This window comes from Malus sylvestris, chromosome 5 (assembly GCF_916048215.2).
Source record: "Malus sylvestris chromosome 5, drMalSylv7.2, whole genome shotgun sequence".
Lineage (NCBI taxonomy): Eukaryota > Viridiplantae > Streptophyta > Magnoliopsida > Rosales > Rosaceae > Malus > Malus sylvestris.
The window spans coordinates 45,356,129-45,377,743 of record NC_062264.1 but is presented as its reverse complement, the minus strand read 5'-3'; the positions used below and the strand labels follow the sequence as shown (position 1 = coordinate 45,377,743).

Genomic DNA, 21,615 nt, shown 5'->3' with positions numbered 1-21,615 from the left:
CAGACAATCCTTATCCAATGGGTTTAGCATGTCATGTCCTGTCCTTGGTGGAAGCTTTATATTTTTGTAAGATTCGTAAAGTCTTTGTCTGTTATATGAGGCCCAATGCGTGCTGGTCTTTTCAATTTTACACTTGATGTTAAGATGTAGGCTCATAGTAATACAATTTAGAGATTTTTTTTTGTACTTTTAAGTAAGAGTAAATTGTAATAATTGTTCTTTAATTTTAATCAAATTGGAGCAATGATCCCTCAACTAAAAATTCATTACCATTGATCCCTCAACTTATCAAAATGTGTAGTTATAGTCATTTTTATCAATTTCATCAAAATTTTGTTAAAATAAGTTATGTTGGAATAACCATTTATACAATTAGGGTCCATCAACTCATCAAAGTGTATAATTATGGTTCTTTTCGTCAACTACGTCAAAATTTTTGTCAAAACGAGTTATGTTAGAAGGATCATTGCTACAATTAGGTTAAAGTTAATGGACAATTTCTCCAGTTGAATTAAAGTTGAGGGACCAATGATAATGAATTCTTAGTTGGGAGACCATAGCTACGCGTTTTAATGAGTTGAGGGACTAATGATAATGCATTTTTAGTTAAGGGACCATAGCTGCACGTTTTGATGAGTTTAGGAACCAATGGTAATAAATTTTTAGTTAAGGGATCATTACTTCAATTGAGTTAATATCAAGAGACCATAACTACAATTTATTTTTTAAGTAAAATATCTTAAATTTAAATCTTGTTAGCGATAAGTTTGATACTAATTTATTTCGTTTATCTTTGTAATGCAAACATATCGTTATATGAAAAAGTATGTTATCATGTGACACATTTGGCTATATATGAGATTGAGACCCGCCCTTTACATCATGTGGCTGCCCCTATATTATTGGAGTCTTTATGCTCTCTTCACTTCATATTGTGACTTTAGAGTACTGCAACTTTAGGCTGCGTTTGTTGAATCGGACTATCTCGGATTGGACTAGTTTCAGAGACTAAGCTGAACTGACTTAGTGAAACATTTGGTGTAGTGTCGGACTAAGAAACAGGACTCTACTATTATTATATTATATAATCAATATCTTTTAATATTTTATTATTAATTTAATCAAATACTAATATTTTATAATATTTTATCTTTTTTCTTCTTTCAACTCTTTTTTCTTTGTTCGACATCTTCTCTCTGTCTAAACGTCTCTATTTCTCCGCCCACTGTTTACCTCCTTTCTCTGTACCTTTGTCTTCTCCCATCTCCTTTTTTTCTTCCGATCCACCTCAAATTACTCTGGCCTCCTTATTTTTCAAAGTTTGAAACTTTGTATTTATTTTGTTTTGCCTCAAAGAAAACGGCATGGCGCGGGTGCTGGAGCTGCGGGTAGTGGAGCGAGTTGAAATTTCAGTGCTCGTTCTCGGATCCTGACGGCGATTGTGAGGCGTTGGAATTGAGGGCTCAAGGACTTTCTGGGAGAGGGCAGAGAAGTGCTTAGGCTTAAAGCTGTGGTGTGGGGGATTATTCTGTTTAGAGCCAATGCCATGTGAATTGTTTCTTTCGGATACATGGGGTGGGCTATGGTGGTTGTCCGTTTCTCTACTTTTATTCCTCAGCCGCGGGAATGAGGTGGGAAAGGACAAAGATGCAGTTTGTGGCCAAGTTCTTCATATCTCTGTTTTCTGGGTCGGAGGGCGCGACCGATGAGATTGGTTTGAGCGGAGGTGAATCGGACGACGGAGCTCGTGAGTTCTCGGATTGAAGTTTGGATCAGGGCCGGCCCTTAGAATTTGGGCCCTAGGCTAGCCTTCGAAATGGACCTTAGAGTTATCTGACTTCTGATCTTTTTACGTTGACATGTGTAAAAAAAAATTCACTAAATATATGAAAAGTCCATTTCTACATTAAATATCAATTTAAAATGAAAAATTCACGAGTGAAAATACAAGGAAAAAGAAGAAAATATACGTGGAGAAATATTCAATTGTTTAAACTTTAGAGGCATTTGACTCGGACATGGGTAATAATATTTGTGTTTGAAAATTCATCTGTATCCGAAGGTGTGCAAAAAGAAGAGGCCTGCCCAAATAGACTGCTGAGGCCCACCAGGCCCAAACCCGACAACGAGAAAAAATCTCAGGCAAAAATAAAGATCCAAAAAATGGAAAAAGAGAAGTAAATAATAATAAAATAATGAATGCTTCTTCCACCTTGAGCTTCCCGAACCTCGCTCCCGCGCGCCGAACCAGTCATGCAAATCCCCAGCCAGTTCTCAAACCTCCCATCGCCGCCTCCTCCTCCGTATCCGAACCCGGATCGGAACCACATGCCCGGAAAATCAAGGGCAGCCCTCAGCTGACTCGATGGTCCCGGGCACGGTCCGTACGCTCAGGTCGGAAATTGGACCGCGCTGGTCAGAGGACCCAATTGCTGGATCCGAACCCTCCGCTGCAGTCTACAGACCACGTCTCGTTAGATCCCAATGATAGTACCGCATCGGGAAGTGACGATAGCGACGATGGCACGGAGATGACGGCAGGGAAGTCGATATACATGGTTTCTGACGGAACTGGGTGGACGGTGGAGCACTCCGTCAACGCTGCGTTGGGGCAGTTCGAGCATTGCTTGGTCGACCGGGGCTGCGCCGTCAATACCCATTTGTTTTCTGGGGTAAAGTTCGTTGCTTTATAATCTTGGGAAATTGGCTCAAGTGATCAAAAATCAAATCCCAATTGCTCAATTGATCAAAAACAGATATCAATCATTAGCGACATATGAAATGATCCCAAAACATACCAAAAAAAAGAAGATCATTTCAGTAATTGGGATTTGTAAATTGATCATTTTGGCAATTTTCCTGAAATCTTTGCAAATATAATGTTCGTAGCATAAGCTGAAAAAATCATAAATTCGTAAAAAGAAACCAAATAATGATTTTCAGTAGTCGTCAATGACTGTGTACAGTAGTATTTATATATTACGGTAATTAACTGAGAAATTTTTAGTAGATTAGTACGAAATTAATCTACAACAGATCACCACTATTCAAGGTAAACAGTTTTGACTATGAACAAACTGCTGACTAGGACTTGATCAAATTTTTTAATAAATTTATAATCTTTGGTGTTACAATGTTTGTAGCTCAAGTGAAAAAAGTAGCTCAAATTAGTACTGTAATCTAAATTTTCTGAATCTTTGCTATTATGATGTTTGTGGCTTAAGTGAAAAGAAAGTAGACCAAATCAGTACTTAATCTGAATTTTCAAATTTTGTAATCCTTGATACTGCCTGTGTTGATGCTAATTTAGAATGCAAAATGATGTTTTGTGAATTTTTTTCAGATTGATGATGTAGAGAGGTTGATGGAGATTGTAAAGCAAGCAGCAAAAGAAGGTTCTCTGCTTGTGTACACTTTAGCTGACCCGTCAATGGCAGAGTCTGCTCGGCAAGCATGTAGGCACTGGGGCATACCAACGACAGATATGTTGGGCCCAATCACAGAGGCCATTGCTACCCATTTGGGTGTTTCGCCCTCCGGCCTCCCTCGTGGGGCCCCAGGCCGGAGCTTTCCTCTCACCGATGAGTACTTTTGCAGGATTGAAGCCATTGAGTTTACCATCAAACAAGATGATGGGGCATTGCCCCAGAACTTGCACAAGGCTGACATTGTTCTTGCCGGAGTTTCACGAACTGGGAAGACCCCGTTATCGATTTATCTTGCGCAGAAAGGTTACAAGGTTGCAAATGTGCCTATTGTGATGGGGGTTCAGCCGCCAAAGACCCTCTTTGAGGTTGACCCGGAAAAGGTTTTTGGTCTGACTATCAATCCTCTAGTGTTGCAAACAATTAGAACGGCAAGAGCAAAGACTCTGGGGTTCAGTGAAGGAATGAAGGGTAACTATTCCGAGATGGTTCATGTCAAACAGGAGCTGGAGTTTGCTCGAAGGATTCTTGCACAGAATCCTGTATGGCCAGTAATTGGTGAGAATAACTGCACTTTCACGTCTTTACTCATTGGTTATACTTTAGTGTGATCTTTTTTGGTTTTCCTCTTATGCTTTAATTTGGTAATGTGAAGATTGGTATAATATCGTTGCCTAAGTTAATCGTGCTCGTATTTTGTTGAGTGCAGAAGTAACAGGAAAAGCAATAGAAGAAACTGCAGCTGTTGTATTGAGACTTTATCATGACCGGAAGCACAAGTGCTCTATGCCAAGAATATCGAAACGCTACTAGAGATGGAAATTTTGAACCGAGGAATTAACATCCGAGCTGTCTGCAATTTGTTATACCAAAATATGAGGTAAAAGTAAGCTGAATGGCATGCCTCTTTTATATTTATATACCCGTGATACATACATAAACATATATATAGTGCTACCACTACAAGAATATATTTGTTGTAGCAAAATATGAGGTAAAATATGCTGAATGGCATGCCTCTTTATACTTATATACTCGTGATACAAACATAAACATATATATATATATATAGTGTTATCAATACATGAATGTCTAGTATAGCCATGCGGTTTCTCTGCTACAAAGCTTTCTTTGGTTTGAATCAAGCTTGCACATGCATATGATACAAAATTACAAAAGCTAGTTGTCATTTCGAAATGTACAAGCCTGTCACCATTTGCATTATATCCTGCTGAATTAGCAGGTTGTAGAGACAGAACTATCCTCGTGGTTTTCATTACCTTTATAACCTTACATGTACATTTACCGAACACATTGGCATGAACTTATTAGGAGGCTCTCCCCAGATGCCACTCTATTTGTTAACTCTTGGCGGGGTTTGGGTTTCGGGTTAAGCATCCAACTTCTACTACTCGATCTCTTAGGAGCCCACTGGATTTCCAATGTGCCAAGATTAGTATGGATATTTACTTCTTTCCAATGCAATGCCTTATTGATTTGATTTGCTCTTATCTTTCTTTTATAGTTGCTATAAGTTAGGTTCTTCATCTTAAATTCTAAATTGACCTCTGTAATTTATGACTTACCGGAATTAGGGGGCACTAAAACTTTAACTACTACCGATCGTAGATGACCTAGTGATACCTAAAACAACCAAACTCTTAAAAGGAGGGTGGTGAAAATTCTCCTTTCTGCATTAGGGTAGTTTAGGGTGGGTAAAAGATTTAGACTTGCATGTGAGATTGTATTTTAGGTGCGTTTGGGAATACTAGAGTTCCTTGTCAATTAGGGAATTGATTGCCAGCTTTGCAAGGGAAGACTTTGTGGATTGCCAAACTGGCCTAACCCGCATCTGCTTAAGATACCGCCACACTGGTCCTTACATGACTTGAATTTCGGAGACTTTCTTCCTTCCCATTGTTCTCATGACGTGACTTGTAAATGTTGTAAAACCACTCTCCTTTTGAAGTTAAACGAATCATATGTTTATTCTTTGTTTTTGGCTTATGTTTGAATAGGGGATGGCATGTTCTGTGGTTTTGAATGCCATAGGGAAAGAGCCTTCCAGAAAAACCCAGGCATATAATTCCACCATTGCACTCCTGGAACTCCAAAAATATATTTCCTTAAAGCAAAAGTTCCAACCGCGCATGCGTGAAGACCAAATTGCTCCACTCACATGGAAGCCAAATTCAACAAATAGGGCCGGCTGAAGTTGGATTCCCGAAAGAGCAAGCAAACAGGGACGTGAGGAAATTATTTTTCCGAATAAAATACAAGGCAAAAGGATGAGAAGAAGAACCCAAAGAAAAACGTGACTTTCTGATCCTCCCACTGATCTTTTAGAAACAACCGAGTCAAACAAAGAAGCATTTTTATCTTGAGGCGGGATCATCCCGTCCCAAATACACATATTACTAGCATGGTGGCTTACGAAAGTAATAACATCTGCCGTGAAATTTGTTTCTCTAAAAACATGATTACACTTCATATAATCGAAGAAGAAAACAAGCGATTTGATATCTTCAATAATTGTTCTGATCCTCCAAGGCGATTCACATCCTCCCACTAATCTATGTAGAGAAAACAAGTATTTTACAAAAGAAAACAGATCATGTGTTTCGATCTCACCCATCTACATAAAAAAAAGAAAAAAAAAAAGAAAAAGAAAGACTCCTCTTTGTTACAATGCAGTATGTCTTTGTCTTCACTTTTAAAACTTTGTAAAGTGCCTCAAAAAGGAGTTTTGGATTTCTGTACCAAGACATGCCGATGGAATGTTGTTAGCTTTTCTCGATCCGCAAAACCGTATCTCTCGTCGAAAGAAGCCGCTTTTTCCGACGAGCCATCTTTCCGTTATGGATCGTTTCGCGTCTTAAATTCAACTAGAAAGTGTACAACTTGTGTCATTGCTGCCAGTCAATACTGGTTTCATCTGCATTGTACTTGGCAATAGAAAGGGTGAAGTATATGAGTAAGATTGTTCCAATGCTTGACCTGCCATCGAAAAAACACTTCCGGTCATTGACTCTTATTAACAGGGTTTAGGGTTTAGAGAGAGGTCGGTAAACTTACATGGTGGCAAAGAAGAAGAGAACCCTCTTGGGATCAATGCGCCAGGAGGAAGAGCGCCGGAAACTATTCCTCCGGACAACGCACCTCCCTTCGGTGGTGGTGCCAATGTTGGCTGCAGTGACTGTGATCTGATGATGAACGTGTGGGTTGCTCGATTGATCTATGGTCCCAACAGCTAGTGGGGACTTTTCAGGCGTGCTAGACCCTACAACAGTAGCTGCAACTCAATAATTTCACACCAAAATGTGATATGTAGCCTAACTAGAAATTCATAGTCGAATTTCCCAAAATGCTGGTACATATAACTGCCTACGCCTCCAAACATAGAATCAAAACAAAAGGGCAAGGCATTCAGTAAATCCTTCTTTTACCAACTAAATCAAAATGCAATCAAAATCTGAAAAACTCATCAACTGTACCATCTAGTTGATGAGAAATTTTCCAGAGTGCCAAGAAAACGGACAGATACGCCATAAGTCATTATACAAGTGAAAGAACATTTTTAAAAAAAACTTCCCTCCACTTATATAATATCATACGACGTACTGCCCCGTGTTCCAGGCACATTGAAAAATCTCTCATAATTGACCTAGCCAAATTCTGGTTGTGTTTCACTGTCACGACTGCAACTTACTTACCACAAAGGCCCCACATAAAATTGATTAGAGATGGTTATAGTTTGAATTATGGATGTGGGTTCATGTTTATCCCTAACAAATCTCCAGCTAACAAATTTCAAATACCCATAAGTGTATCTTTGGTGGGACACTAACAAATGAATAAGTAACTGAAGGTTGTTACTGACACTCCAACAAACAATCTGTAACTGAAGGTTGTCACTGACTAACTCCAAACAAGTTATAAAGAGACGTTACACGTAATTAGTGTACGATAACCGTTCTGTGGTGCTTATAACAAAGAAACAATTATAATATGGAATTGGTAAGGGCTGGTGTGTGGGAGTCATCCACCTCAATGTGAGGCTGGCAGTGGTTGGTGGTGATAACAATTATATATTACCACAAATGTGGCACACACTAGGGTATGGTCCAATTTTCCATTTTGTTCTTATTGTTTGAAACCCCAGGAGGCCAATTCAATTTCAACCGAGCAATCACTCTCACAAAAGTAATTAATTTAAAGTAGAATATTGGTTGTATCGAAAAAATTATTACCGAAAGGTGAAGCTGTTGTAGATGAAACTTCTTTGTCATTTGATTTGACGTTTCGGATTATCTTCTTCTCCCCACCTCTCTGAGACCATTTCCGGGAAACGTTTCTCTGCATCATTGTCATCCAACATAAATAATTTGTCAACCCTTTTAATTTTGTAAGAGGAAAAAGAAAGCAAAAATGGATGAAAAACAGAGTTTAAAAAATAATAATGAACAACTTGCATTTGCAATTTTACTTTTGGTGTCTCAAGCAATGATGCTGCTTGTTGCTTGAGAAACACATTCGATTACAATGGCCGCAATCTCATAAGTATTTGTTTTATATTTCGAGAATGTCATGATTCTTATTTTTTTAACCGCACAGACATTTTGAGTTACTCTAATTTATAGAGATGGAAATTCAAAGTCGGATGAATATTGATGGAAATATTTCTGACTGACTGACCTAAGCAACATTTAGTTAAAAATACCATGACTAATTGGGAGATTAACTACCATTAGAAGATGCCACTTCTACGAAATCCAAAGAGAAAAAAAAAATACACAAACTCTTATGAAAAAGTAAATAAAAATTAGAGGAATAAGAACGTTACCGAGACTCTAGAATTTGCAGTGACATCTTTATCGGTGCCGCCATGGGAGAAGCTTTCCATGTCGATGACGAAGCTGTCAGATTTATCGGCGGTGTAGTGAAACTCGTTTATATGATCTGAAACCGATATTTTCTGGGTGCTCATTTTCTCTTCTAATCCATAAACCTCCTCAGAACCCGAATCCTAAACCAAAATCCAGAAACCCGAATTCAGAAACAGAGTCCCTGTAACTCAAAACTTATCTGAAAATTTGAAACTCCAACGGAACAGTTACAATACAAAAATGGAGCAACTTTCGAGAACCCAATTAAAAAATAAAGAAAACCCAGAAAATGTTGGATTTAATTTTTCTTACCAACTTCGGATTTTCCGCCATTTTTCTGTCAGTTCGTAGAAAAATGAAAGCTAAGGAACCGAGAAATGGAGGAGAAGAAGAGAATGGGTGGTATCAGGAGCGTCAGAAATTGCGTAGCGAATGGGACAATCACCAGTCACCACCTGGTTGGGAAATAAGAAAATTTGAGAAATAAAATCAAAAGAAAACAACCCAACAACTCAAAACTGGAAAGATTTAACTGGAACAAACAAATAGCAGATGGAACAAAGCCCGTAAATTATAAGAAAGAAACTCACTTTGTACACGAAGACTGCGACTTTCTGATTATTTTCTTTCACTTTTTTCTTCTTCCAACTTCCTCAAGTGGTTGAACAAAAAATTATAAACCTCAGCTAACGTAGTCACCCGGAAGAGAAGAATGAGTCTTTTATCTTGTTCCTCCAGCGAAACCCTGTTGCAGAAGAGAAAAATGGAGGAAGAGAAAGAGAGAGGTTGGAAGTTTTGGCTGCGGAGGAAGAGACAGAAATTCAGAAGGGGAGTGAGGATGCGAGAATGTGATCATGTGGGGAGTGTTTTTGAGAAATTTGGTGGTGTTTTTATACCACGAGTTGGTGTTTGATTATAATCTTGACGTTTTTTTTTTCTTATTCAAAGTGATTAAATTCTTTGTTTTTACAATTATAATGTCTTTTGAAAAACAGTGCGACAACGATATATTAAAATATTGAATTCGTCATATATCAAATTCGAATATAACAGTATAATTCAGAAATTTATGATGTTGTTGAATTTAGTCTAGTTTTTTTTTTTTTTAGTTTTAATTAAATTTATTTATTTATGCATCTTTTACAAAATTTTAATTTAAAATTTTTTATGAAAAAGAGTTAAAAATAATTGTATGTCATATGAAAATAAATAAAAATTAATGGAAATTAATTTACCTATTATTCATATAAAATAGTAAAAAAAATTCATCTCCATTACATTTATGAATCCATACGATTATATATACAACATAGATTAGTTAACCTCCTGGAGGATGATCCTGGGATTCTCCAATCGCATCCGTTCATCGTATATCGTGCGGTCAGTAATCATTGTAAATTTTTTTTATTTAAAATTAAATATAAACAATACCTGACAAAAATTGATTCGCACGATGTACGATAAACGAATGTGATTAGAGGATCCTCGAATTGTCACAAAGAGGATCCTCTCTCAGTTAGCCTCAATAAAAATTTGAGATACAATGAATAGAAAAAAGGAAAAACAATATTTATTTTTTATATTTATCACAATTTAATAAAAGATAATATAAAAACTGATGTAGATAGTTAGCGAATGGCTAACCCAATAAAGTGGACTAAATCAATAATGAATCAGAGACAAAAAAAAAATCCAATAATGAATTACAAAGTGGACTTATAGTTTAATCTAGGAGTGTGCTATCCACACACCCATTTTTACTTCTCACACACTCTTGTTAATTTCTGTCATTTGATCTTCTTCAATTCATCCGATCCGACGGTCGAAAACCTAAAAGGTGTGGGAGAAGTAAAAAGAGGTGTGTGGATATCATACCATTTTAATCTAACAAGCCGCTTAACGCAGATAGTATCGTTTGTAAAAAAAAAGTGTTTATTTTTTATTTTTTTTATAGAGGAACATATTGAAAATTCTAGCCGTCTGGATCAAAAAACCAGAGAAAAATGCCTTGCGTTTGGCTTGGAAATCGACGATAATCTTCTTAAAAATCTTTCTTGATCTCTTTTCTTTCTTTCCGTTTACTTTATTTAATGTAGTGTTCAAGATAAAAACTATAAAGACATTTGATTGCGTTGAAATCGAGTTTAAGCCAATACGGCGAACCTGTGTGTGGTCAATTTACATGTGATTCGAGTCGCTTTTTAGCACCGCATCGTAGGAAAGAAAATAAAATTATGGCTTTATTATAGCCTTATCAGGTATATATCCCAATTTGCTTTTTATTGTAATCAAAGAATGTTTTAAATCAAACACCACCCGTATTATTTTTAAACATGTTTATAATAAGATGATATTTTAATTAAACTATTATAATGTAATTTAAACAAAACGTGACGGGCTCTAGCGGGCACGCTAATCATGACCAATTGGTTTATTTCATATCTAACCACCACATTTACTTATCAATCTTTTTAATCCAAGACTATCTGTATTATTAAGAATTAAGATATTGAGAGCATATGGGTATTAGAATAAGGAAAATACTAAGGAGATTATTTTAAAGTGAGATTTTTATAGATTTTTTTCCCCTCATAGTTTAACAATAATTTTTCTGTTAATATTATAAAATATTGTGTAAAAAATACGAGCTAGCAAAGAGTCCATTGACAGTCCCACTTTAAGCATTTCTCAACACATAAGAGGTCGTTTGGAAGTGTTGTTAAAATGACTGAAGCTATTTTTTAACGGTTCCAAAAGCACTTGAAATGATTCGTGGAAGAACATAATTGGTGATTCTTCCAAGAATTGAAGCATTGCAATTACTTTTTCAAGAACTGCTTTAGTTTTTATTAAGAATTAATTTAAAAAATATTTTCGCTTAAAACACTTTTAATCATTTTAAAAATACTTCTAAACAATCGCTAATTTCCTCTTACTTTTCATAACTAAAGTTAAGGTAGATAACTAAAACAAAAAGTAAAAGAAGATTAGAAAAGGAATGATGTGGAATACAACCTTTATTAATAAGTGAGATAACTAGATAACTAGATAAACATGAAAGGGCACATGGTGAGGCAAGCAAAGGTGCGGCGCATGTCAGGGTGTACGCCGCCGCCGCCGCCGTCTCTCCCTCCTTCTCCCTGTTCTTTTTGTTTCGTCCCTATCTTCCTCACTTTTCTGTTTTTTTTTTCTTTTTTTTTTTGGTTACTCACTTTTCTGTTTTTTTTTTCTTTTTTTTTTTGGTTACTCACTTTTCTGTTTTTTTTTTGTTTTTTGGTAACTCACTTTTCTGTTTGGGATAGAACAAAAATCATGTCCATCTTTGTGAGTATCTATCTATTTAAGAGCGTCTCTAATAGAGATATTAAAAGATAAATGTCAAATGTTAATTTGATAGCTGATGTGGTAATGTCAGATTTTTTTTTTTTCCAACCGATTTTTTTTTTTTGTTATAAATGATATTTGTAGGATCTATTTTAAAAAGAAATCAATTAAAATAAATTTCAAGTAAAATTTTTTTTTAATTTCACTTTTTATATAAAGTTGTGCTATTTAATCATTTATTTTATCTTTCACATTTTTTTTATTAAGTTCGTCTATTAATTTTTTTTAATTTATTTAATTAAACAATTAAAAATTAAAAATTAAAAATATATGTATAAAATAAAAATAAATGTGTAGATAACACATCTTTATAAATAAAGGTTCAATACTAAATTATGACTTCAGCACATACCCTCCCAAACATAGTTTGAAAAAAGAAAACTACTAATTTATGTTAATTTTTTCTCTTTTTCCACTTTTGAAATATTATTTGTTGTGAATTATATTTTTATGGTTGGAAATCAGAACACATGATCCCCAAATTATTGTCTTTTTTTTTACCTTTTTGTTCCTTGGCCTCTGCAATAGGTAATAGATATGTGAAGCCAAATGACACACGCCGTCCCGAATGAGGGCATGCTGGCCGTCACGTGAGAGTGACGTAACCATTTACACAGTCTGAAAGCTTTAAAGATACAATTACTAAGATGTAACACCCGAGGGTGAGTCCTACTTTTGTGAATTCTGTCAGAACACCGTGGGAATCCTCGTGAGCCACCAACACTGCTAACTAGAACCTGGAGGGGCGCAAAACAAGATTGAGTGGGTCAGTAAAACAAAGCTTTTCGAAAATATTTTAGTTAATAACATTTCTAACCCCTCACTGTAAAACCTGTATACTTTCCCAGAAAAATAGTATATAAAATGCATATAAATCTTCAAATATCTCAATTCACAAATCTTTATCAAAACCAGAAAGTATGCCATGCAATAAGCGTCAATAACAGAATAAAGATGCATCAATGTAACAGGTGACATAATGAATCAGCCGGAGACCCGGGTCGGGATGTGACACCAAATGTTTTCTTTGTTTTCGGTTATGGGTAGGGGTGGGTAAACGGGTCTTGGACCCACGGGTCAGGGTGGTTCATTGCGGTTCGGGGCGGTTCCAAAAATTATAAATACAAAATGGGGTGGGCGGGGCTGGTTCCTTGTAAATTATGAACTTTCCCCTCACCCTATCTCTCTAGTCCGAGTCTCCGACCGACACCATATGAGTCTCCTCCGTCAATCTCTCATCTTTCTCCTTTTCTCTCTCGTCTCAGACCTCAATCTCGTGCCCAGGCTCCCAAATCATGGCCTGCACAGAAGCCATCCAACAGAAGAACAACTTCAACCTTGCCAAAGCTCTGGTGACCCGGATCGGCTACCTGGCAAGTTCATAAGCAGGTGCCATGTGTAAAGTCGCCACCTTCTTCGTTGAAGCCCTGGCGCATCGAATCTTCAAAGTCTACCCTCAGCTGCCGATCGACCACTCATTCTCTAACATACTGTAGATCCACTTCTATGAGACCCGACCCGACGTGATTGAGAAAATGCTATCAGTGGTGAAGCAGGTGAAGCAAATGAAGCCGGAGATTGTGACCATGGTGGAGCAGGAGGCGAACCACAACGGTTCTAGTCGAAGATATGGAGGATGAGCGAGTCAGGAGGCGATCAAAACCAAGAGAAAAAAAAAGTAAGAGGATCCGTGCACCCGTCCCGAACCGGCCCGTTTCAAACGGGCCAGGTTAGGTCCGGTTCCAATGATCAGAATTGCAATACCTGACCCGGCTCAGCCCGTACCCACCCCTAGTTATGGGTGGGAGAGAAGGAAAAGCCATCACCACTTTTTAATTTTTTTTTTGTGCAAAACAAGCAATAGTCACTTTCGTGGACGCAACATGCTTAATTTTTTTAGAATGCCTGAAATTTAATGTTAATCTCACTTTTCTCAATGAAATACAAATTCCGTCATTTAACACTTTAAAACACAAATTATTTTACTTAGTCGTATTCCTTTAAATTTGTTAAGTCTTTGATGTGGCATGAGTAAGGCCCGCTCACTTGCTGACATGCTTGCCACGTCATCACTACATTAGCTTAAATTTTTTAATATTTTAAAATATTTTTAAAACATTAAAAATCACTTAAAAAGAAGAAGGAAATTAATAATAATAATAATAATAAAAAAAAGAGATTTCAAAGAGAAAGCGAGAGAAGAAGTAGGTGGAGGAAGAGAGAGGCTTGTGGATTCGGCGAGGGATGACTGCATTGCTCCTCGACCACTGTGGAAGTGACATGGCAAACATGTCACCATGTAGGTGGGCTCTACTTACGCCAAGTTAGTGACTTGACATATTTCTTAACGGATTTAACAGCATATGGTAAAATGAGACCAAACTCGAATTTCAAATGTTAAGTGGCACAATTTGTGTTTCAGGTGAAAAAAAATGAGATTGATATTAAGTTTCAAGGGGCATTCCAAAAAATAAGCCTATTTTAATATTTGTCTCATTCTTTTATATCTGTAGTTCAAATAAATTATAGTCACTTATCATTTGATCTAATCTAACGAATAAGGTTTTTTTTGTTGTTTTATTTTGTCTTTTAGTGCTAAACTAGAACAATAAGTAACCACAATTTCATTAAACCATATATAAAATCCAAGAACATGACAGGTTCTATTATTATTCTAGATGAATTCCCCACCAGGTAAATTTGATCCTCATTCTTTTCTATAAAATTTGTTCGGAAGCTTTAAAATTAGTTGATTTTCACACCAACGTGTAGCAGTTGAGATGGAACATGCGATTTCCGTTATTGGTGATTGTAGGCTTGTAGCTTTAAATAAAATCAAAATTGAGCATGCTTCAAAGATATGAGAAGAATTTCTTTGTAACGAGGTGTCATTGTTAGTCTCATGAAATTATATACAGAGGTATGTAGGTAAGTTTATCTTTGAATTTATGGATCAAAATTATGTGCGTAACGCATGCATCTTCAATTTTGAGGTGCAAAGTGACTTTTGAATCTTGAGGAAGCAAGCTATTAGGCAATAACAGCTAAGATTAAATTCCCTTTGGTTCTTTGTGACAACTTTTAACACTTGAGAAGGACGACCTTAAATTATCTACAGTTCCAGACAATGTAGGCACTGTCGGAAAAAACAAACATAGGATGAATCCACTTTTGTCTATATCGACGGTTGTGATTTGCACAGAGAACCAAAGGGAAGGATATCGAAGTAGAGACCACAACAGGATGAGGTGCAAATTAACGTGTATGGTCGCCAAGAAGTGCAGAATCATGAGTGTTTCGGGCATGCATATCCTTATTTCATCTAAGCCATGCAAATAATGGTTGTTCAAAATATACATAAAGGAATTAAAAATCAACACTTACAAATTCAAACAATAAAAAATTTATATATCCTGCAGGCCTTCAGCTGCATTATTGATGAAATCGAGACGATATAATTTCGTGGGAACTTGTAAATACCGTATAAGATTGTCATATTTGGGAGTCAAAAAGAGGAAAACAGTGAAATGTATAAGAGGTCTTATAAGATTGTCATGTTTGTTTTCCTATAATAAAGCAAAATCTCTGTTACGAAAGTGCTCCATATATATATGACAAGGCATATTCTGACATTCAAATGAAGTAATTCGTAAAGCTATAAGTTGTTGCTTCCCCGCTGATTGTGTTGTGTAGTCTTCTGCTTTGTGTTTGCTCCTCCATTTACAGCAGGCTATATATGAATGTAATGACTTTGAAGTTTGAACTTCATCAGTCGATCGGTTCTTTTTCTATGCAAATGAATATGAAAAGTACGTGTCGATCTACTCGGTTATCAAAAATCATGACACTGGAGAATGTTTCTCTCTGTATGGCTTCTGTTATATTATAATTCATTATTTCTTTTGTATCTCACTCAATCAGAGATTCGTAAGGTATTTCCACTGTCCAAATAATATTGTTTATGCAGACATCCAGGCCAGCAAATACTGATAGGTGGAAATTCCCCCACCTGTCAAATTTTGCGGATCTTAGCCAATAAAAAATAGATACGAGTTTTCATTTCCAATTGTGGTTGAATATCCCAGCACATCGGCTAGAGAAATAAAGTAGAAAGAATTTAAATATCATAATCTTACTCCAACTAATAATGAAGTATTTTGTGATAAAATTTTACACCCAGTAGATTGTGCAGGCGGTAGTTACCAAGTTGAAGAGAATACTAATGTTGTTGGAAATGAGCCTCCATTCTATCTCTCTAAAAATTCAACATGATATCATGTCATAATTAATTAGTAATACCGCCTAATGCAAGATATATATATATATATATATAAATGGTGGTTGGCTATGGAATGCTATATGGAAGGTGCATTGTAATCATGAAATTATGACATATGTGTGGATGTGGTGGGGTTTCAATTTCACCAAAGCATTTTTGTTGGTCTTAATTGCACTCCTAGCTTTTGTTGACTGAACTAACTAACATTACAAGTTTCATCTGAAAATGATGTGGCTTAGATTTTAATTACTTTCAAGCTTTTTTGGCTGCTCTAAAGGGCATGGAACTTAATTGCTCCAAATCATGGCCAAATGGTTAGGTCATAATGTCAAATAATTGAACATGATTGATCTGAAAAAAGTAACTTAAAAGAAAGATGATTTAGATCACTGTGTAACATTACAAAATGAGAATGAAAGAAAGCCAAAAAATTTAAATAAGAAGCGCTGGCATTACTAAAAAAAAGCTATAGATTAGCTACTGAGGCTATTGATTCAAATGTATTTGTTGAGACTTCCAAATGTTCCTGGTCAAAAAATTGCTATATACGATGTCATAAACTGACGTTGAACAAATTAAATTCTTCTAGCAATATATTTGTAAGAACTTTGAACAATGATGTAAAAATTTCCATGAATCTAGATACTACATTTGCATTGTTATATCCATCACATATATATAGAGGCTATTTTACATATTAGTCGCTTTTGCTCAAGGGATGGGGGAATGAAATTACAACGCCTGCAGAGTTGTGAAAAACGTGATCCAATAGAGCAAGGTGTCAAAAGATAAACCATGGCCCAATCTTTTGCCCTGGCCTCCAAGGAACAGACAAATTATGGGGTGTTGACTGATGGCCACTCTACTAGTTATTACGTCGCTCTCATTCCATACGAACGTGCATGGCCTGAGTGACTGAGTCCTTAGAAGTTAATCGGAATCTTCGGTCGATCTCGGTTGTTCATCAAAGTTTGAACCAACTAACCATATGCTATCCAACAAAAGAGAACTTACAAGTTAAAAGTTGTAATTAAGAGGCAGAACAAAAAGAGAAATGTCCATAGGACCGACTTGGAATAGATGTGCATGCAGACAATAAGAAGGACAAAAATTCAGAGACCGTGACAAAGTTCCAATAAAACTGAAAGAGAAAGGGTATAAATGTGGGATCCCATATGATCTGTAAACAGTTCGATTTCTAGTGACAGGTAGGGTAAGATATATGTTTGTGATATTGTTTCTGTGCTATGTCGATAAAAATACGTAAAATCATGTGCTGGGTCATCTTTAAGATATCAATCGAAAGGAATAATTCACATGATTAAAATCAATAAATATCTGAGTAGTGGATTAGATTAACCACTTATGTTAAATGGTTTTACTTACTCTTAATTAAACATGCAAGAGCTAGCTCATTTTCTTAATACATGTTGTTAGGATATCTATGAATATGGTAACACATTTTTGGAGTAGGATTCTCTTCTTTCCAAATATCTTCTATTTGAATAGTCACGATTAAGCCATATCAACATCTTGTGTGGACTTGTTTATAGAGAGAAAAAGACAAAAAGAAAAGAGGGGAGGGAAGGGGAAGACAATTGGAGGGGAGAGAATCATACTCCCACATTTTTCACAATGTTTGTAATTATGTAGAAAGATACGTCATAATATTAGTATATTGATACACGCACTACTATAATGTGTGTGTATATATCACTGAATTAATAAGTGAACGAAATCAATTTTTTGAATACAACGATATACACACACTAACTATGACTTGGGGGGGGGGACCAAATTGGTTGTGAACTTTGTAATCTAAGAAGAAGGGAATCACAGACAGTAATCTTAGAGAGAGTAGTCAGAGAAAGAGATTTATAGAGAGAGAAAGATATTTCTATTTCTTTTCTTAATCACCAAGCTATTACACTATAAGAGTATATATACTACACCCTACTTACATTTGCATATTCTTAACAACTATAACTAACTCTCTTAATCTGTTTACAAGTGTCACAATCCTATGTGTACATTATCTCTAACATCCCCCCTCAAACTCATGCATGGGAGAAGAACCAAGCATGAGATTGGTACAATGAGTCCGAAAGAGAGGAGCACTAAGACCTTTGGTAAGGATATCGGCAAACTGCTCTCCGGAAGATACAAACTGCACAATTAACTTCTTTTGAGCAATCCGTTCACGAACAAAATGAACATCAATTTCAATATGCTTGGTCCGTTGATGTTGAACAGGATTGAACGAAAGAGCAATGGCGGACAGGGTATCACAGAAAAGCACAGGAGCACAAGACAGAGGAATGTGTAGAAATGTAAGAAGTTGCTGAATCCAATCAAGTTCAGCAGCAGTGGAGGACATGGCTCGATATTCGGCTTCAGTTGACGAACGAGAAACTGTTTGTTGTTTCTTAGAAGACCACGAGATGGGATTGGAGCCCAAGAAAACAACGAACCCAGTTGTAGAGCGCCTGTCATTCGGATCACCAGCCCAGTCGGCATCACTAAAAGCTTTTAGACCAACTTCACCAGCAGCATAAGTAATTCCAGAAGACAAGGTTCCTTTCAAATAACGTAGAATGCGTTTGACAGCAGTGAAGTGAGACACCATAGGGTTTTGCAGAAATTGAGATACTTGATGGACTGAGAATGCAATGTCAGGACGAGTGAAAGTGAGGTACTGCAGGGCACCAACGATACTCCTGTATGTACCAGGTTCTGAAAATGGAACTCCATCATCCTTCAGTAAACGATTATAAGGTAAGCATGGAGTGTCACAAGGTTTGCAATCACTCATTTCAGTCTTGTGTAACAAGTCTTGAATGTACTTGGTTTGTGATAAAAACATCCCAGTTGCTGTGCAGGATATTTGAATGCCCAAAAAATAATGAAGTGTGCCCAAATCCTTGATGTCAAACTCAGTAGTAAGGGACTGGATGACCTGTTGTATAGCAGCTGTAGCATTCCCTGTTAAGATAATGTCATCTACGTAAAGCAGTAAAATCACTATCTCAGAACCAACATGCTTCACAAATAGAGACGAATCAGAATAGGTGGAGATGAACCCGAGAGAAGGAAGGAAAGCTGTGAATCTCTCATTCCATGCCCGGGGGGTTTGCTTCAATCCATACAGAGATTTATGTAACTTGCAAACAAAATGAGGATGCACAGGGTCTGCAAAACCAGGAGGTTGTGCCATGTAAACCTCCTCCTGCAGTATGCCATGCAAAAATGCATTCTTGACATCAAGTTGCCGTAAAGACCAATGAAACTGAGCAGCTAAGGCCAGGACAAGCCTTACTGTGGTAGGCTTAACCACTGGACTGAATGTCTCCCCATAGTCTAATCCTTCCTCTTGACTGAAGCCCTTTGCAACTAAGCGAGCTTTATGTCTTGCAATAGAACCATCTGAGTTCTTCTTTATTTTAAAGATCCATTTACAGCCGACTAAGTTTTTCTGAGAGGGCAGAGATACAAGAGACCAAGTACCTTGAGAGTGCAGGGCAGCAATCTCTTCCTTCATAGCAGCCAACCACACAGAGGATTTCATAGCAGTCTTATAAGAAACTGGCTCAATGACAGACATATCAACATCTCCAGATGGCGCTAAAGAACTGAAAAACACCTTGGGTTTGACTATACCATTTTTACTCCTGGTCTGCATAGGATGCATATTCAATGGTGCAATAGGTAACACCACTTGTAACCGATCGGGGCTGAACTCATGATCCACAGGGAGAGAAGGAGTAGTACTTGATGGAGCAGTAATGGAGGAAGAAGAAGGTAAGGAGGAAAATGGAGGTGAAGCAACCATATGTGGAGAATGAACAGCAACACTAGAGTCAGGGGATGGAGGGACATGTGGAGAGGTTGAGGAAGAAACCGAAGGAAGAGGCACCACCAAAACATTCTGATGGTTAGGAACAGGTGTAAAAGATGAAGGTGAACAAGGGACATGGGACACACTATTTTGTTTGGACAATTGAAGAAGACTAAGATAAGGAAATTCAGTCTCATTAAAGATAACATGTCTGGAGATAAAAAACTTGGCTTTGGACACCTCATAACAAATATAACCCTTATATTGGGAAGCATACCCCAGAAAAACACACTTGGTGGTCTTAGCTTGAAGTTTGGAAGTGTTGTAGGGTCTAAGTAAAGGATAGCAAGAACAACCAAAGACACAGAGGTGAGTAATGACAGGATTTTGACCATACAAAACTTGAAAAGGAGATTGATTCTGTAAAACTGGAGTTGGCATCCTATTGATTAAGTAAATTGCTGTTTGACAAGCAAAGGTCCAGAATTGAGAAGGCAGTGTGGCATGTTGTAACAAAGTGACAGTAGTTTCAATGATATGCCTATGTTTCCTCTCAGCTAATCCATTCTGTTCAGGTGTATAGGGACAAGATTTATGATGTACAATACCTTTAGATTTCAGAAAAGTGTGGAGCTTATTACTAATATATTCACCCCCCATCAGTTTGTAGTATTTTCACAGAAGTAGAGAATTGAGTGGAGACAAATGCACAAAAGGTAACAAAAACATCAGTGAAATCAGATTTATTGGATAAGGGAAACAACCAACAAAACCGAGTGCACTCATCAATGAGAGTAACATAGTATTTATAGCCATCAATGGATGTACATGGTGCAGGACCCCAAAGGTCACTGTGAACAATTTGAAATGGTATGACAGACTTGACATGAGTGGAAGGAAATGGTAACTGTGTGAATTTTCCCTTGAGACAACTTTGACACATATGAGAGACAACATCCTGATTACATGGAATATTTGCTTGTTTAAGAAGTAAAGAAACTACATTATTGGATGGATGTCCGAACCTAGTATGCCATAGGCTGGAACCAACAAGATGTCCAAGAAAAGCAACATGTGAAGATTGAGAAGGTAGGAAGCTAGTAGAGAGTGAGTGGATAGGATAGAGTCCACTACTGCACGGGCCCTTGTACATGATTCTCCCTGTGACCTTGTCCTGAATCCAGAAGTAAAATGCATCAAAGATTAGCCATCAATTGTTGTCCAAACACAACTTATGAACTGACAATAAATTCTGTGTCAATTTAGGAACATAGAGAATGGAATTTAATGTGATAGGATTTTTAGAAGTGTTAAGAATAGAACTGCCAATGTGAGAAACTCGCAAACCTTCACCATTGGTAGTTTGAACAACTTCATTGCTTGGATATGGAGAAGCTAAGGACAAATTGTTAAGATCAGCTGTCATATGTGTAGTAGCACCGGAATCTGTCAACCAGACTTGTGGTGATTGAGAAGTAGATGCCACAGAGCCCATATGAGAAGATGGTGATGTGGGAGAAAATACAGTATTCATTGCTTGTAGGGAAGAGGGGTGAGAGCCATGCAACACAGGAGGCACATTGTAAGAGTATCCCTGCATTGGAGTACCTGCCCGTTGAGAATACTGAGGTCCCATATAGGAATGCCCTTTTTCATTGTAAAAACAATACCAAGTTGTATGATTGAACTTGCCACAGATTTGACACTGTTGGCGATCAGAAGACTTATTGTAACAATAAGGAGCAGTGTGACTTTCAGCATTACACAATTGACAAGTCGGCAATAGAGGTGCGGAGGGCGACGAAC

At 37.0% G+C, this 21,615-nt stretch overlaps 2 protein-coding genes across 4 annotated transcripts; one reads left to right on the top strand and one right to left on the bottom strand.

The window, feature by feature from the left end:
* Positions 1 to 2,171: 2,171 nt before the first annotated feature.
* LOC126623657 (probable pyruvate, phosphate dikinase regulatory protein, chloroplastic) lies at positions 2,172 to 4,508 on the top strand. The gene is made up of 3 exons (XM_050292613.1): positions 2,172 to 2,672; positions 3,344 to 3,983; positions 4,135 to 4,508. Exons 1-3 carry the CDS (start codon positions 2,196 to 2,198, stop codon positions 4,236 to 4,238), a joined length of 1,221 nt encoding a protein of 406 aa, XP_050148570.1. The 5' UTR covers positions 2,172 to 2,195; the 3' UTR covers positions 4,239 to 4,508.
* Positions 4,509 to 5,874: 1,366 nt separating this feature from the next.
* LOC126623658 (uncharacterized) lies at positions 5,875 to 9,212 on the bottom strand. 3 transcript variants are annotated; one of them, XM_050292615.1, is made up of 7 exons: positions 8,902 to 9,212; positions 8,749 to 8,766; positions 8,624 to 8,711; positions 8,269 to 8,451; positions 7,676 to 7,781; positions 6,501 to 6,717; positions 5,875 to 6,422 (listed from the first exon to the last, which is right to left on the bottom strand). In XM_050292615.1, exons 3-7 carry the CDS (start codon positions 8,642 to 8,644, stop codon positions 6,332 to 6,334), a joined length of 618 nt encoding a protein of 205 aa, XP_050148572.1. In that variant the 5' UTR covers positions 8,645 to 8,711; positions 8,749 to 8,766; positions 8,902 to 9,212; the 3' UTR covers positions 5,875 to 6,331. The 3 variants fall into 3 exon arrangements, with proteins under 3 accessions (XP_050148572.1, XP_050148571.1, XP_050148573.1); XM_050292614.1 differs by having other exon boundaries at positions 8,624 to 8,766; positions 8,902 to 9,210; XM_050292616.1 differs by having other exon boundaries at positions 6,501 to 6,705; positions 8,624 to 8,766; positions 8,902 to 9,201.
* Positions 9,213 to 21,615: the final 12,403 nt, after the last annotated feature.